The sequence below is a fragment of the Helobdella robusta genome, assembly GCF_000326865.2.
Source record: "Helobdella robusta unplaced genomic scaffold HELROscaffold_2, whole genome shotgun sequence".
NCBI classification, from domain to species: domain Eukaryota; kingdom Metazoa; phylum Annelida; class Clitellata; order Rhynchobdellida; family Glossiphoniidae; genus Helobdella; species Helobdella robusta.
Window position 1 is genome coordinate 2226793 of NW_008704083.1, and position 16793 is coordinate 2243585.

A 16793-nucleotide genomic window follows, 5' to 3' on the forward strand; every position below is an offset into this window, starting at 1 on the left:
AGAAGAGGTCAGAAATAGATAACAGATGACATCGTATTTCTGATGAATCAACGAAGGAAGTGAAAGGCTACAATCTTGATAGATAGAACAATCAAAAAAATTGGTTGAAATTGGAGAAATGGTTGAATGACAAATGAGAAATCAATAAAAAGATCAAAAACAGTAATACAAATGCAATGTATAAAAACATAAAAGATATCACTGGAAAAGAGCTTGTACAGTTTCTGGATGCATAAAAGCTAAATCCGGTAAAGTAATCTTAGAGAAATAAAAAGTACTTGAAAAATGGACATTAACGATCTTTTCGATGATATTCGTGGTGAAAAGTCTCCGATTAAAAAAGACGTAAAAGAAGCAAAGGTACTTAGATCTGAAGTTCGTGCCGCTCTTTCCAAAATGAAATCAAAGCGCCAGGCCCAGATGATAGAGTTGTTAAAGAAATTAAATGCCTTGATGAATTTGGCATTGAAAAATTGACAGAAATTTTTAATGAGATATAAAACAACGGCGAAATTCCTGAAAATCTATCCAAGTTAATATTTATTGCATTGCCTAAAAAACCTAACGCAATCGAAAAATCAGATGGACGAGTCATTTTACAAAACTTCTCTTGAAAATTATTCTAATGATGAGAGCATCTTTGGAAAATGGCGGAAGGAATAATTGTCGAGGTTAATAGCGATAAAAAATACGTAATTGATACGTTATTGTGTTATATTTGGTATGTTCGAAACCAGATAATTGAAAAGGAAATGAAAACTTCTCTTTGCGAATTTTTTGAAGTTGACGATGTAAAAAAAAAGCGCAAAGTTTTTGCATCATGAAGCCAGCACATTATCGCTCAGCTTGCCGGAGTTTTCCGAAGACGTTGACCAGAATAAAATGTGGGACGAATTTCTTAGTATATGTCGGTTAATTTTTGAAACTAATGTCGAAGACAAATTTCCCTGTTTTCTCGCTGATGACTTGTGGAAAGTTACTAATTGTGACAATAGATTCGAGAAATTGTCAGCTGAACAGGTGAGGTTGCAAAAAAGTGTTATTCAAAATAGTCCGGCCGTTCTGGAATTTCTTGAAGAGCATGGCAATATACTGAGTGATGTCCAAAAAAGGTGAACAGTATCGTGTGCAGTGATGTACGCGCTGATGGAGATTCAAATGCTGAGACATCAGTCGCTAAAAATTTGTCTGACATTGTTGAAGAAGGTAACAATGATGATGGAAATTTTATAACAGTCAGACGCAAGAAAAGAAGAAACATTTTACTATCAACTAATACAAGTCCATGTTGTCATGCAATATCTAAGACCACTGTTGAACCTCATAGGCCTACGCAATATAAAATATCAGCTAGTAAAGTTGTATATCGGAAAAAATTTTATCACATTGGTAATGTTTCAAAGACTTGTGCATCCAATGTTGTTGACCACCTTGAGTCAATTGATGTTAAAGTTTTGTCTTGCTACCCTGTATTCAAGAGGAGAGATGACAAAATAAAACTTGATGAAACCCACCCTTCTACGTCATTCCGGTTGTGTGTAGATGAGAAGTATGCGGAAATAGTTGAAAGATCAAGTTCTTGGCCTGATTATGTTCAGGTTAGGAATTGGGTTTTCAATAACAACAGCAAAAGTGGCAGCACCAGAAATGCCGATGTCAATGTCAGGACATGTTCTGATGTGAAACGATGATATGGAACTAGTGTCATGTTTTATTTGCAAACTTTAAATTTATGATTTGTTAATTTGACTTAATTTTTTTTTTCATTTACCCGCTTTTTTTTATATTATGCAAGTATACATTGTATATTCGTTTAATGTACATTGTGGATAAACTGTTGACTTTTGACAATCATTTCTTTAATTTATTTTTACTGGATTTTGAGAGTGCCTGTGAGATTTCATTTAATAGGCGCTATACAAATGCATTAAATAATAATAATGAAGCAAAATCAGATTGAAATTTGTGGTTTTGTGGAGGATTGTGGTACAAGAAACGCTATCTTTATGCTATGAATAATTAGTGAACGAGCGATTGAAATAAAGAAAGACTTGTTTATATGTTTTGTCGATTACTCCAAAGCTATTGATAGCGTGAAACAAGTGGAGCTTATGAAAATAATAGAAAATTTGGACATTGATGCAAAAAACACGAGAGTTAATAAAAACCTCTGAGGACAAAGAGCAGCGATGAAATTTAGTAACAGGATGACTAGTTTTGTTGAAATAAAGAAAGGTGTTAGGTAAGGTGTTAGGTAGGTCTGCGGTGGTTTGGTCATGTCAAACTAAGTGGAAAGAGTGCCATAACTTCTCTTGCAGATGTTGAAGTACCTGGCACACGTCCCAAAGGCCGTCCAAAGAAGTCCTGGTCGCAAACAATCGAGCAAGACATGAAAGCTCTAAATTTAAATGAAATGGATACAACTGATCGTCTAATTTGGCGCAAAAAGTTGATGGCAAAGAGAACAACGTCCTACCTCGGGAAACCGGGTCTCTGGACGCAAAACGAAGATTGATTGATTGATTGATTGATTGATTGATTGATTGTTAGGTAAGGCTGTATATACTCTCCCAACTTGTTCAATCACTATAGAAAGAAAGAAGATCTACCTGGAATATTCATTGGAGGCGTGAATATAAACAATGTAAGATATGCTGATGATAAAGCTCTTATAGCATAACATAACATAACATAACATAACATAACATAACATAACAACATAACATAACATAACATAACATAACATAACATAACATAACATAACATAACATAACATAACATAACATAACATAACATAACATAACATAACATAACAACATAACATAACATAACATAACATAACAGAAAAAATTTAATGAGCGCAGGTGTACAAGCCCAAATCTCCAAAAATTAGTTAATTAAATGAAAGCATAAATTGTTCAAGTAAAAATAAAAGTAATACACAGACACACACACACGTCTCAAGCATATCCACACTCATACTCATATGCTAATCTAAATATCAATCAAACTGGATAATTTGTACGCCATTCGTACCTCAGCTCTAACCCAATAGTGAACTTGTCAAACAGAACTTTAAATTGATTTACGGATTTTGGAGAAAAAGATTGATACTGCTGAAATGCGGTTTTTGAAAATTATGAACATTATTTTGACCTCTTATAATTCTAATGTAGATGTATTAAAACAGCTTGGTTAATAAAAGAGGAAATTACTACAAATAATCAGACGGGAGCAGTTTTTTTGGTCACATTATGCGGAAGGAAGAATGGAAACTCTAACAACAACTGGAAAGATTGCAGAAAGAAGAGATCGCGGTCCAACGAACTACTTTTGTAAAGTCCTTGAGTAATTTGTTGAATATCACCACATTTCAACTGCTACAATGTGTTAAAGATTGGATTTTGCAGAGGTCGATGGTCGCCAATGTCCTGAAAAGGTCGATGGTCGCCAATGTCCTGAAAAGGTCGATGGTCGCCAATGTCCTGAAAGGAAAAAGCACGAGAAAAAAAAGAACCGATTTGCATCACATTCAACCCATAGAAGTGTGTGTTTACGTTAAGACAGAAAACATAAGATAGTTGATTTTACTGTTGTTTCTTTACTCATTGCAACGGAAAACTAACCATTGATAGACTTTGTTTTACTAGATTAGTGTTTTTTTTACTAGTCTTGTCTGATTTTTGACTTTTCCATAAGTAAGTGGGCTAGTTAAGCCAAGCAAAATAATTTATTATATCAAGATAGCTAGCCATGCTCTATCATACTTTTTAAGTATTCATATTTGTTAACTCCATGAATTTAATAAATATGTTGTACAGAATATGAAACAAGTTAAAGAAAACACTCTTCACAAAATTCAAAAACCCTTCTTTCTATTAAAGTTTATTTATTTGTCGTTGAAATTTATTGTCTATATTTATTATTTACATTTTTATTTAATTTATTAATTAAATAATTTAGTTTTATCTCCTGAATAATTCATTCATTGTCATCCAAAAATTTTACTCTTCGCATTTATTGCAAATATTTAAAATTTATTCGCAAGAGTACTTTAGTTAAAAACCACCACATCTTCAGATTTCAGGTTTCTTATGTTAAAAAATTTTAATAAACGAGCTAGTGAAGGCAACTACTTAATTGGAATTGAAACTGAAATTGAGCTAAATTTGTTTAATTAAATTCAAATTAATTTAACGCTTATCAACACGACAGAAAGGCTAGCATATATAAGAAGATGAGAAAAAAATTTTAACATCTATTTTTTTTATAAATTGTTAGCTGTTGAAGATTTTGAAAAGACCTCAAACTTTTAGATAAAATATTACTGCATATTTTTTTGTGATTAAATAAAATGTTTTATCCACTAATTGTTTTCAAACATGAATTACTTTCTGCGTTAATTACACTTACTTAAAAATTTTTCAGTTTGGATTGAGATTTAAATTTAATTGATCATGCTCTTTATTTAGATTTTCATTTTTAATGAAAATTATAAAGTAAATGCCAACAGAACTGAACAGTGTGCATGATGAAGAAAAATCTCAAATAAAAAAATTCCTCAATAAGGTCAAATTGAAAAAAATATAGAAACTTTCATTTAAAATAAATTGAATAGCGTACCCGATGGCTATTATGATTATAATGACCATCGTTGTTGTCATGATTCATGCCATCAGCTAGTGACTTCATTGAATCCATCTGTGTAACAATAAAAAACTTCATAATCATCTTTTTCAATTGTAACATCATTTATTAAAAAAATATAAAAATTACTAGCATGCATTTAATGAACATAAATCTTTGAAATGAAGTTTATTTCTGATAGAGTAAGTCTAAATGTAAGTCCAACAAACAAACAAACAATCAATCAATTGATAAATCAAATTTATATAGCCCAATTTCTAAAGATTCAACTGAGCTCAGCCCAAAACTGGCGCCCGGTGCATGATTCTTGTTTGGCATCCTCCCCACCACGTAAAATGTATTTTTTTTAGATGATCACAAAAAATGAATAAGAGAAAAGTTATGCAATCGAAAGAGGCAATCAATCAATCTTCGTTTTGCGTCCAGAGATCCGGTTCCTCGAGGTAGGACGTTGTTCTCTTTGCCATCAACTTTTTGCGCCAAATTAGACGATCAGTTGTATCCATTTCATTTAAATTTAGAGCTTTCATGTCTTGCTCGATTGTTTGCGACCAGAACTTCTTTGGACTGCCTTTGGGACGTGTGCCAGGTACTTCAAAATCTCCAAGAGAAGATATGGCACTGTTTCCACTTCGTTTGACATGACCAAACCACCGCAGACGGTGTTGCCGGCATTCGTCCTTTATATCATCTACGCAGGATTTCGGTAGATTTGACGTGGTCCTTCAGACTAAATCGTTGCATCCATCGGAGCATTTTCATGTTGGTTCGTTGAAGTTGTTGTTTCAGTTTATTTAATTGAAAGAGGCAACTTATTTATATTTGCATAGCAATACTTATTTGAAATTTATCAAACTAAAATTGTGTGTTTGCTAATCAAAATTGTGTATTATAATAATTTATGACCAAAATGCAAGTAAAATAATGCAAATAAATAAGTACTACTCCTATATTTTTCTTGCCTATGAGGACGCAAACAGGCATCAATGTATTTCATTAAAATCAATAACTTCAAATTTTTCTCTTTCCGCGCTTAAAAATAAAATGTCATTCAAGCGAACTTGTCCCATTGTTGATCTTAGATATGTAGAAATTAGTTTTAATTTGCTGAAAGATCGTTCACAATTCGCAGTTGGTACAGATATGGTAAGAAGTATTTGAAGTGCCACTCTGAAAATTGGAAAAACGTCTTTCTTCTTTCGAGTGCAGCTTCACTAATAGCATTTGGTTCAGATGCGATGATATGACATCCTGTGATCACCCGCATAGAGCAGCATAGAGCGACGTTGGAGCCGGTTGAAGCTAATGTCAGACGTCAGCGTGGCCCATGCCGGGCAGGGGTACTCAATTGCGATGCGACAGATGGTTTTGTAAGTCTTCAGCGAAGTTTTCTCGTCCTGGCCGAAAAAGGTGCCGCTGAGAGCCTTTAAAAAATTGATCTTTTTGGAGGCCTTGGATGCTGTCATCTTGCGATGTTGAGAGAATAACTGCATTGTCAAGCATCAGGCCTTATATTTTTGGATCCTGTTCAAGATGAAGGAGCTGATTGTTGATTCTGATTTGTGGGTGGTAGTGTGGTATTGTGATGTCTGAGATGTTAAAAGAGTGACGATAGTCTTGGAGGCGGAGATATCTAGGTTTCTTTCATTGAAGAAATCATGGAGCTTCGGCAGGTTGAACCGGTGGGTCAAAATGTCTGCATCTGGACGTCGGCGTATGAATTGATTATAACTTGTGTGGATTCTGGGGCTTTAGAAACATATTAGTTAAACAGAGTTGGCAACAATACCGAGTCCTGTGGCACTAGTAAGTGGATGATGCGTTTTTTGGAAAGGTGTTGTCGAAACTCTGTGGATCGTCCATGCAGATAATTTGAAAGCCAGTGAACAAATGACCTTGGTAGTGATAATGACAGAAGGTCGGAAAGAAGGGTTTGATGATTGACCGCGTCGAAGGCCATTGTAAGATCCAGCACTGTGAGAATTGAACAGTGAGCTGGTTAGATGGTTCTGATTGAGGCTGTTAGCGATGTCAGTGATAATCATGATGAGTACCGAGGTTGTTGAACGGTCTGGACAGAAACCATGTTGGTGGATCGCCAGAGGTGAGCAGTTATGATCGGCAGCAGGCATTTTTCAAAAACTTTTGCGGCCGGGCATAAAAGGGATATTGGGCGGTAAGATTTTGCATCGCTATCTGGTTTACCGGGTTTGAAGAGAGGGATAATTTTTGTTTTTTTGTTGATGTTTGGAATTCTGCAGGTTTGCATGGATTTGTCGAATAAGTTTTTTAGGAAGAAAATTTCCGTTGTGACAAAAAAAAGTCAGGAGATCAAAAAAGTAACAAAAGTACTTGCGAAAACCACCATGACTAAAATCAAACAAAAAAAAATTACAATAATAGACTAATAATAATACATTCAATAATACATAATACATACTTGCAGTACAAAACAAAAAATTTTCGAAAAAACATTTTTTTTGTATAAATAAATATTCGCTAATTTAAACCCGTCGTTTTTATGTTTAAAAATAAATTAGAGCAACGAAATATGAACAAATTTTTCTTAACGCATTGCTGCCATCCTCTTAAGCGATTGCAATCGACATGCCAGTTCAGTAATGTAATTCAGCAGCAAAAGTAAATGAGGCAGCATACCAGCCAAACGCGCGTAGACTAAATAACATTACTGTACATTATTAATTTTTTTGTGTACGAATTAATAAGTTATTATCTACGAATTATAAAAATTATCAAACTCCGAATGGGAACGTTATTAATTACTTAAGAGGTACAGTTTTGAATTTTGAATGTGTATTTTATTTTGTATCTTTTAAATCTTTTCAGCGTCTTTTATAGTGTATCTGTTTTTGATAGTTTGAATTAAAGTTAGCATTTGTATGGTCATTTTCGTTTGACTGGAGTGAATAGTCCGGGGGCGAGTTGTGGGGGGCGAAGTGGCCGGGGACGAGTTGTGGGGCCTGAGCTTTTTATCTACTAGGCCAGGGCCTCCCCTTGGAATTCTCCAAACTTGAGTGCCAGAGTTTGTCATGGGCATTCACGTCTCCCAGCAGGGCCAGGTTCAAGATGGTCAGAAATTGTAGTATTAAAGCTGTAAAATTGGAAGGACAGACGGATTCCGGAGGGATGTAGATGTTTACAATGTTGATACATGTGTCATTAGCCCTGACTGTGATGGCTTGATTCTCTTTTTTTGCTTGATCGAGTAGTAGCTTGATCGTGTAAGAAATGTTGTAATGGATAAGAATGAGTAGACCATCCCTTTGTCCGTTCCCACGGTCTCTGAAAACTGGATCTTTTAAACTTTTTGAATACTTAGATTCTTGGATAACTGCTATGTGAATGTGGTGTTCTATTAAATGTTGTACGATTTCTTCTTAATTGTTTTCGATACCGTTACAGTTCAATTGAAGGATGTTGAAATGTCCGGTAGATTTGGTTGATGATTTGTTCTTTATGTTGGGCGGGTTTGAACTGTTTTTTTGTGGTTGATGGCCGCTAAGGAATCATATCTGGCACCGTAGATCCACTCGAATTTGAAACGGGTGAAGGCAGTCATTACAGAGGTTGGTAATAACCGTTGATATTGGTCACACAATTTACTAAATGAAACCATTTGCAGCAGGTTCTGCAACGAGTTGAGAATTTGGTTTTGTTGATTTTCTTGTTGCAGGCAAGGGAAATCCAGGTTTTGGGGCCAGGGTTTGACTCGATGCCAGCCCTTAGGAGGAAACGGAGCAGACTGGCCGGGATGGGCTTTTTTGATGATAAAAAACCAGTGTGGACATCCAGGCAGGGAGGGGGTGTTGCAACGATTAGTTGGGTCGACTGTAGGGTTGTCCTGGCAATCGGTCTAATCGGTTCCATCTCGCAAAGACTTTTTACATTTACGTATTTATTATAAAAATGCCTAAATTTATACAAATTGTTTTCATTCTTTTTCAATCAATTTTCCACATCCAAAATTGGAGTTGAGATCACGTAACTCGTACATCGTCCACTTATTTCATGCTGCATGATATCGAAAATGCCTTTTGTATTATTACAAGAAAGTTCACGTTCTGCTGAAAGGCCAGAACTCCAGAAATTTTTCGTCCACTTATTTCATGCTGCATGATATCGAAAATGCCTTTTGTATTATTACAAGAAAGTTCACGTTCTGCTGAAAGGCCAGCACTCCAGAAATTTTTAGGTGAATATTTATAAAAAATTTCACATCAATTGTCTAATTTCACTAGAGAACTTCGCTTTTTCAATCGATTCTTTCCTTCTTCTTTCTTTCTCGTGCCTTATCCTTTATAGACATTGAAAACCCGACCTTTAACTCTTTGTAGTAGTTCAAATATGGTGATATTTAACAAGTGACACAAGGACTTCACCAATGTATGTAATTCATTGTTGACCGCGATTTCTTCTCTCTGTAATCTTTCAAGTAGTTGTGAGATTTTACATTCCTTCCTTTTTCATGATATGACCAAAAAACTTCAACTGCCTCCGTCGGATTATTGTAGTAATTTCCTCTTTTCATAACCGGACTGTTTTAATACATCTTCATTGGAGGTATGAGAGATCTAATTAATGTTCATAATTCTTCTCAAAATCCCACATCTCAGCAGCAATAATCCTTTTTTTCCATTTCTTTATAAATTGTCAAAGACTCACAGGACTCACACATAAGTGAGCACAAAAAAAATGTAACACTACAACAGTTTTAATTTTGTTGATATTCTGATTTTAATATTGGTGAGGATGTTTTACATTTTAGAATATGCATCTTTTACCATAGCTATCATTCGTTTAATATCTGCATTACATTTTAAACCTGAGGTGATCAGTTCCGAGATAAATAAAGCTGTTAACTTGTTTCCCCTGTTTACCATTAATGATTATGGAGCAGATCGGGGCGGTTTTTCTTTTACTGACAACCATGCACTCTGTTTTGTTGATGTTAATTTGCAAGCCTTTCTTTTAACTTTCAAAGACCAGTTTGGAAACAATTGTTTGCAGTTTTTCAATTGACTCCGCTATAAGAGCTCTATCATCAGCTAACTTACCATCAATGTCAAAATTTTCCATTATTTCCATAAGCTTCCCGTGTATCACGCTATGAAAGCAATAGAGTAATCGACAAAACATAAAAAACAAGCTTTTTTCATTTCAATCGCTCGTTCACTGATCATTTGTAGCATAAAAATGGCGTTTCTTGTGCCACAATCCGCCACAAAACCACATTGAACATTCGAAATTTCAGATTTGATTTTGCTTCATGCTCTCATCATTAAAATTCATAAGAGAAGTTTTGTAAGATGACTCATCAAGTTGATTTTTCAATGTAGTTCACATTTGGTTGCATAAGGTTTTTTAGGCAATGCAATAAATATTGCCTTGGATAGATCTTCAGGAATTTAACTGCTTTTATACATCTCAATAAAAATTTCTGTCACTTTTTCAATGCCAAATTCATCAAGGCATTTAATTTCTTTAACAACTATATCATCTGGGCCTGGCGCTTTATTTAATTTCATTTTGGAAAGAGCGGCACGAACTTCAGATCTAAGTAACTTTGATTCTTTTACGTCATTTTTAATAGGAGGCGTTTCTCTACGGAAATTGTCGAAAAGACCGTTAATGTATTCAGTCTATCTTTCAAGTACTTTATCTTTCGTTAAGATTACTTTACCGGATTTAGCTTTTATGCATCCAGAAACCGTACAAGCCCTTTTTCCAGTGGGTTTCTTTGATGTTTTTATACATTGCATTTGCATTACTGTTTTTGATCTTTTCAATGCTTTCGCACTTGTCATTTAACCATTTCTTTTTTGCCTCTAAGTACAGTTTTTGATTGTTCTATTTAGCTTGTTGTATCTATATGAATTGCAGCCTTTCACTTTCCTTCGTTCAATCATTAGAAATATGATGTTATTTGTTATCTATTTCTGACCTCTTCTTTGCTCCTTCACAGATATAACTTCCCTTGCTGAGTCTGTGCATATCTAAATATTTCATATTTAGATTTATTCACGACTTTCGTCAATAACTGAAAACGATTCCGCACTTCAGCATTATACTTGATCTCATCATTTTGTGACAGACTGACAAAATTCAAACGCTTTGGGACCACTTCACTTTTGATTTTCTTTAACCTTATCCTGATTTTACAAACAACTGGGTTATGATCACTGCTACAATCAGCTCCAGGGTAACTTTTGTATCGAAATCGTCTATTTATAGTAATCTAATCAATCATGTTTATTACCTTGTCTCCGGAACTCTTTCAAGTATATTTTCGCCTTGGCTGATTGTCAAACCATGTGTTGGTATTAATTTGATCATTTTCAACTCACCATTCAATCAAATTTTCTCCTCTCATCTCTTTTACCTATCCCTTTCATCTCTTTTAAGTGTCCCGTGAGGACCAACCACGTCATGTATTTTTTTGTAATAACAACTTTTTGAGATTTACAAATTTTTAAAGCATCACCAAGATATCTGTAAAAAGCGTCAAGGTCTTCTTCACTGCATTCAGACGTTGGCGCATAACCTTGAATAACAGGAAGGTTAAAAGCTTTTGCGCGTATTTTGACTAACAAAACTCTATCTGATATTTGACAATTCTTTGTTTAAAATTACAATTACACCTATTTTTTTTTATTATTCCTCGTGTGAATCACCTCCAGAATAGATAAATTTGCCATCTTCAAAGGTAATGACACCTGATTTTTACTACCGAGTTTCGCTCAACCATAGAATGTCGAAATTCATTTTTTTCATTTCTTGTTTTAAGTTCTCAAATTTCCCAGTCACCTACTCCTCGTTCGTGTGAATCACCGCCAGAGTAGGAAAATTAGCCATCTTCAAAAGTAATGACACCTGATTTCTTCCACCTAATTTTGCTCAAACCTAGATGCCGAGATTCATTCTATTCATTTCTTGTTTTACGTTCTCAAATTTCCCAGTCTGGTACAACGTTCTAACGCTCCATGTTGCCGCAACGAAAGGTGTATTCAACTTGTCACTATCATGATGTTTTTGATTTGGTTTGTGGTTGTCGATGGTTTTCTTGTCAAAAGTTGTAGACAGTAGGTTGTCGTTACTAGCTGTCATCTTTTCGTCCTTCTATATGAGATGAGTCACGACAAATAAAATTAAATAAGATAAATAAATAAGTCAAACTAATAAAAAAATGGGTAAAAATTTAAAAAGTTCTCAAACTTAGCAGCCGATGATGCGATAAATACCACAAATGATTAGAACATTGATAAAACACTAACAGTATTAATTATGCACAACCGATGTTATGAAAAATGTAGTGATATAAAATGCATTAAAAACGTGATTAATTCCAATAATTTCAAATATAATTAAAATAATAGATAAAATAATATATTGAATATTAAACCTAACCCCCTTGTTATGCCACTGCAAAAAATCAAGCAACCAATTAAACAATAATAGAAAAAATACAACAACCAAAAAAAATTCTGATATAACAATTTAACAGCTAATCATTCAGTCAACAAATTTAAAAAATTTTTAAACAGAAAAGTTTGAAGACCAGCCCTAAATAATGAAAGTGATTTCGAAGAAGTGAGAGCAATATGTAAAGAATTCCATAAAAACGAAAGGCAAAAGCAAATTAAGCACACAAGTGTTTAGCAAATATTATGAAATAATGAGCATCAGAAGAAAATCTAAGACCAGAGCATTTAGGTTTAGAAAAAAGATCAAAAAGATATTTAGGACAATTGTAAGATTGAGATTTGAACATCAAAGTGCATAGCTTAAATACAATTCTATGTTTAAAAGGTAGCCAATGTAATAATAGTTTTAAAAAGAGAAAACGAAGGAGCATGAGAAACCAAGCGAGCAGCAGAATTGATGGCTTTAGTTAAAAGGTAGGAAGTGAAATCAGAATCCCAAATAGAGTGAGTTACAATAATCAATTCTAGGTAATTCATAAAACTTTTTTTTAAATCAGCTATTTTTACAATCATCCTCACATTTCAGTTATTATTTACTTCTGAGTAAACATAAGTATGCAAGTATAAACACAACAAACCACATCCTGACGCAATGTGTTAGTGGAATCATTCAGCTCATGATGGTGGTGGTTATGATGATGGTGGGAATGATCGTTAGGCATTCTTTAGATGGTTTAATATCTGTCAAAAAATAAAAAGTTTAAAATAAATAGTTTATACACAAAAAATGTACAACAAAATACAGACTGATAAACATAACAAAAACAACTATGAATATTGTCATAAAATTGTAATGATCCATTCTCCATTATGATTATTCAACACAAAATGTTAATAAAGTTAATAATAAAAACAAATACTTATAATTAAAAGTATTGTGTGAGCAAACTATGGCCTGCATGCGGCTCGCCAAGCCATATTTTATGCAGCCTGAGAAGTAAAAAAGGTTGTCAGCCACAAATTTTATCTTCATATATATATAAAGGTAAAAAGTAAGTCAACGGCGAAAAACATCTAAAAATTCAATGGAACAGTTCAAATGGTAAATAATTCCACATGGTTATCTAACATATCAATCAATCAATCTTCGTTTAGTGTCCAGAGACCCAGTTCTCCCGAGGTAGGACGTTGTTTTCTGTGCCATCAATTTTTTGCGCCAAATTAAGCGATCAATTGTATCAATTTCATTTAAATTTAGGGCTTTCATGTCTTGCTCGATTGTTTACGACCAGGACTTCTTTGGGATGTGTGCCAGGTACTTCAACATCTGCAAGAGAAGTTATGGCACTTTTTCCACTTCTTTTGACATGACCAAACCACCTCAGACGATGTTGCCGGCATTCGTCCTTTATATCATTTAAACAAGAACGACGAAGGATTTCGGTTGATTTGATGTGGTCCTTTAGAATAATTCGTTGCATCCAACGAATAAGTCTGAATATCTAACATAACACCCATATATTTAACTAAACATGATAATTTAATGATAGAACCTAACACAACTATTTCATTCAAACTAATTTAGTGATATTCTAGAACCAACCCATATTTCAGTTTCATTCGAACTAAGAACAAGATTTCAACCAAAAATTTATGCACTCCATACCTCCGACAACCTTAGAAGGCACAGCATCAATAAATTACAACATCATCAGCATATATCTGAATATAAATATTCAAAAACTCTACTAGAGTATTCAAATCAGCAACATACACCAAAAACAAATACTCAAACCAAGCCTTCTATGAACTAGATGACAATCAACTAAAAGCAACTCCAAATACACTAAAAGATTACCTAAAACGATGAATTAAGATACCATGACGCACCATATTAAAAGCAGAACTTAAATCAAGAAGAGCTTGAAAATTAACATTCATATCATCAACATGCAACAAGATATCATCAACAACTTTCAACAATACAGTTTCAGTTGAATGATAAGTTTTATATCCCAACTGAAATTTTGGAAATAAATTATTGGAAATAAATTATTCTGCATAAAATAATCACATAAACAAAAAACACAAAACGTTCACAAAGCTTAGAAAGAAAAGGTGAATTAGATACAGGTCAAAAACTACTAGAATCATTAATATCCGCCACAGATTTAAAACTTCGGAATAATTATATGTCATTTTAATGCAAAAAAAACGGCTTGACTAAATGAAGAATTAACTAATAACTGATAAAAAGGCAATAACAAGTTTAGCAAGTAGATATAAAAGAACAGGATCAAAAATAGTTGTGGTCATCAAAAAGACTTTAAAGGCCTTCTTAATTTTATCAATAGAACACTTCAACAAAACATTTAACATTAGCACCTCAGTATCAGTAACCATCTTAACAGAATTAAATTTAGATACAATGTCAAAAACAAAAATATTGGATAGATATGACCAAACACGTCGTCAGCATGCTGAGTGTCACTACAAAAATCAAATTCTATTTCAAAATTAATAGCTGATGTGATGTGTGCTTAAAACTATTAAATAATCAGACGACAATAATCAGATTGACAACAAAATATTTTCATTAAAACATGTTAGTTGGTCAAGTCATATGAAAACTAAGATGTTTTTAAAAGATAATTACCAATAGAGAAAACATCTTTTTTTAACAGGTTTATTCATGAAAAAAAAACATGAAAAGGATACCCGAAAAAGCATAGCTTCTGTTCAAATGGGTACCCCGCGAACAAACAAAACACCGTAATAGAAAACAGAAAAAAAAACAGAAAATTTTTCATAGATTCAACGAAATTATAATTAAACAAACAAAAATCGCAACAAGTTTACATGTAACACTCTCGAACATAAAGAAGCTGATTCCAATTTGTGCATCAGTAGGAAATGACTTGACAAAAAATGAATTCAAGAATATTCTGAATTCAGAAATAACTTATAACTTAACTGATTGACTGATTTAGAAAATGTCTTAATGCCCTTTTTTTCCAAATTAACCAAAAGCAAATATTTAAAAACATTTAAGTTAAAGACTGATGAGACAATTTGTTGACAAAAAAAACTTAGTTTTAAAACAACTTTTTCCACAAGCTTTTTATTTTCCAATTTTTAATTCTAAAGGGCCCTATACACACTCCAGTTTTGGCTCAGGATTGCTTGCATAGGCAAAGTATATGCAAGTTTGCCTGAACCTGGTTTACCAACACTACCCACCTATGTAAATTAAGTTTTTCATAGTTTTGTTTGCCATACAGAGACAATCAATCAATAAATCAATCTTCGTTTAGCGTCCAGAGACCCAGTTTCCCGAGGTAGGACGTTGTTTTCTTTACCGTCAACTTTTTGCGCCAAATTAGACGATCAGTTGTATCCATTTCATTTAAATTTAGAGCTTTCATGTCTTGCTCGATTGTTTGCGACCAGAACTTCTTTGGACGGCCTTTGGGACGTGTGCAAGGTACTTCAACATCTGCAAGAGAAGTTATGGTACTGTTTCCATTTCGTTTGACATGACCAAACCACCGCAGACGGCATTCGTCCTTTATATGATCTAAACCAGCATGACGCAGGATTTCGGTAGATTTGATGTGGTCCTTCAGACTAATTTGTTGAATCCATCAGAGCAGTTTCATATTGGTTCGGTGAAGTTGTTGTTCCAGTCTGGTTGTCATTGGCCATGTTTCTGCACCATATAACAACACCGGACGTATCACAGATTTATAAAGTCTTGATCGTAGTGGTAGTGGGATGTCACGTTGCATCAATACAGAGGCAAGGAGATGCCATTTATTCCAGACTGCACGTATGCGTGCTCGAACGGCAGCTTCAGCTGGTCCAGTACAATCCAGAACATCTCTTAGATATTGAAACAATGTGACTTAATGGCTTCAAAAACATTGCTATTTCGAATTTGTTGTTGTGGATTGATGTAAGCAGGACAAACAAAATTGGACACTTTAGATAAATTACCAATTATTTTTGAACAACGTTTGTGACACCACTGGTTTTACTGCTGACACTTGATTGAATTGTTTTCTACACCAGCTTTACAAGCTGAACAGGGCCATCGTCCAGTAACTGTGGATTGGATGGGTTCACCAGTGTTCATTGCTTTGGCTTTGTTGATGTTGACTTTGAATCCATGATCGGCGTGTCTGGTGTTCCAATCTTCAAACATCTGTGCTGCATTCTGCTCAGACGTGGCTGTTAAAATGATATCATCAGCATATATTAGATTCCAAATGTCACCAGTGCGTATCGGTTTTGTGATTTCTTCCATCACAGTTATAAATAACAGTGGACTGAGAATCGAGCTTTGGTGAACTCCAATGCCGATGTCAAATGCATCTGTGTTTCCAACTGTTGTGCTGACGAGAGTCTTAGTATCCGTATACATTTCCATCACAAGTCGAACAAAATATTCTGTGAGACAACATACTGAGACAACAGAAAATGTAAAAAGTGCCAACATTCAGAAAATAAAAATGAATTTTATTATTATCTATAACGTTTAAAGAATCAACCAATGTGCAAGTTGACACTTATATAGAACATACTTTTTTGTTTATCCATTTAGGTATAATAAAAATATTAGTTGAAATAAATATACTTTCTATATGCAGCCAAAATAAAGTAACTTTTGATGTGCAGCCAAAGCTAGTTTTTTTATAAAACAGG

At 34.0% G+C, this 16793-nt stretch overlaps 3 protein-coding genes across 3 annotated transcripts; 1 reads left to right on the forward strand and 2 right to left on the reverse strand.

Annotated features, from left to right (window-relative positions):
- Positions 1-285: 285 nt before the first annotated feature.
- Positions 286-1691, forward strand: HELRODRAFT_160137 (hypothetical protein; the record flags this gene model as incomplete). Its single annotated transcript, XM_009017144.1, has 3 exons — positions 286-360; positions 811-1112; positions 1328-1691. 3 exons carry the CDS (start codon positions 286-288, stop codon positions 1689-1691), a joined length of 741 nt encoding a protein of 246 aa, XP_009015392.1.
- A 5946-nt stretch (positions 1692-7637) lies between these two features.
- Positions 7638-8535, reverse strand: HELRODRAFT_160138 (hypothetical protein; the record flags this gene model as incomplete). Its single annotated transcript, XM_009017145.1, has 2 exons — positions 7638-8020; positions 8247-8535. The coding sequence occupies 2 exons, from the start codon at positions 8533-8535 to the stop codon at positions 7638-7640; spliced, it is 672 nt and encodes a 223-aa protein (XP_009015393.1).
- A 2480-nt stretch (positions 8536-11015) lies between these two features.
- Positions 11016-11772, reverse strand: HELRODRAFT_160139 (hypothetical protein; the record flags this gene model as incomplete). The annotated part of the gene is made up of 2 exons (XM_009017146.1): positions 11016-11282; positions 11608-11772. 2 exons carry the CDS (start codon positions 11770-11772, stop codon positions 11016-11018), a joined length of 432 nt encoding a protein of 143 aa, XP_009015394.1.
- Positions 11773-16793: the final 5021 nt, after the last annotated feature.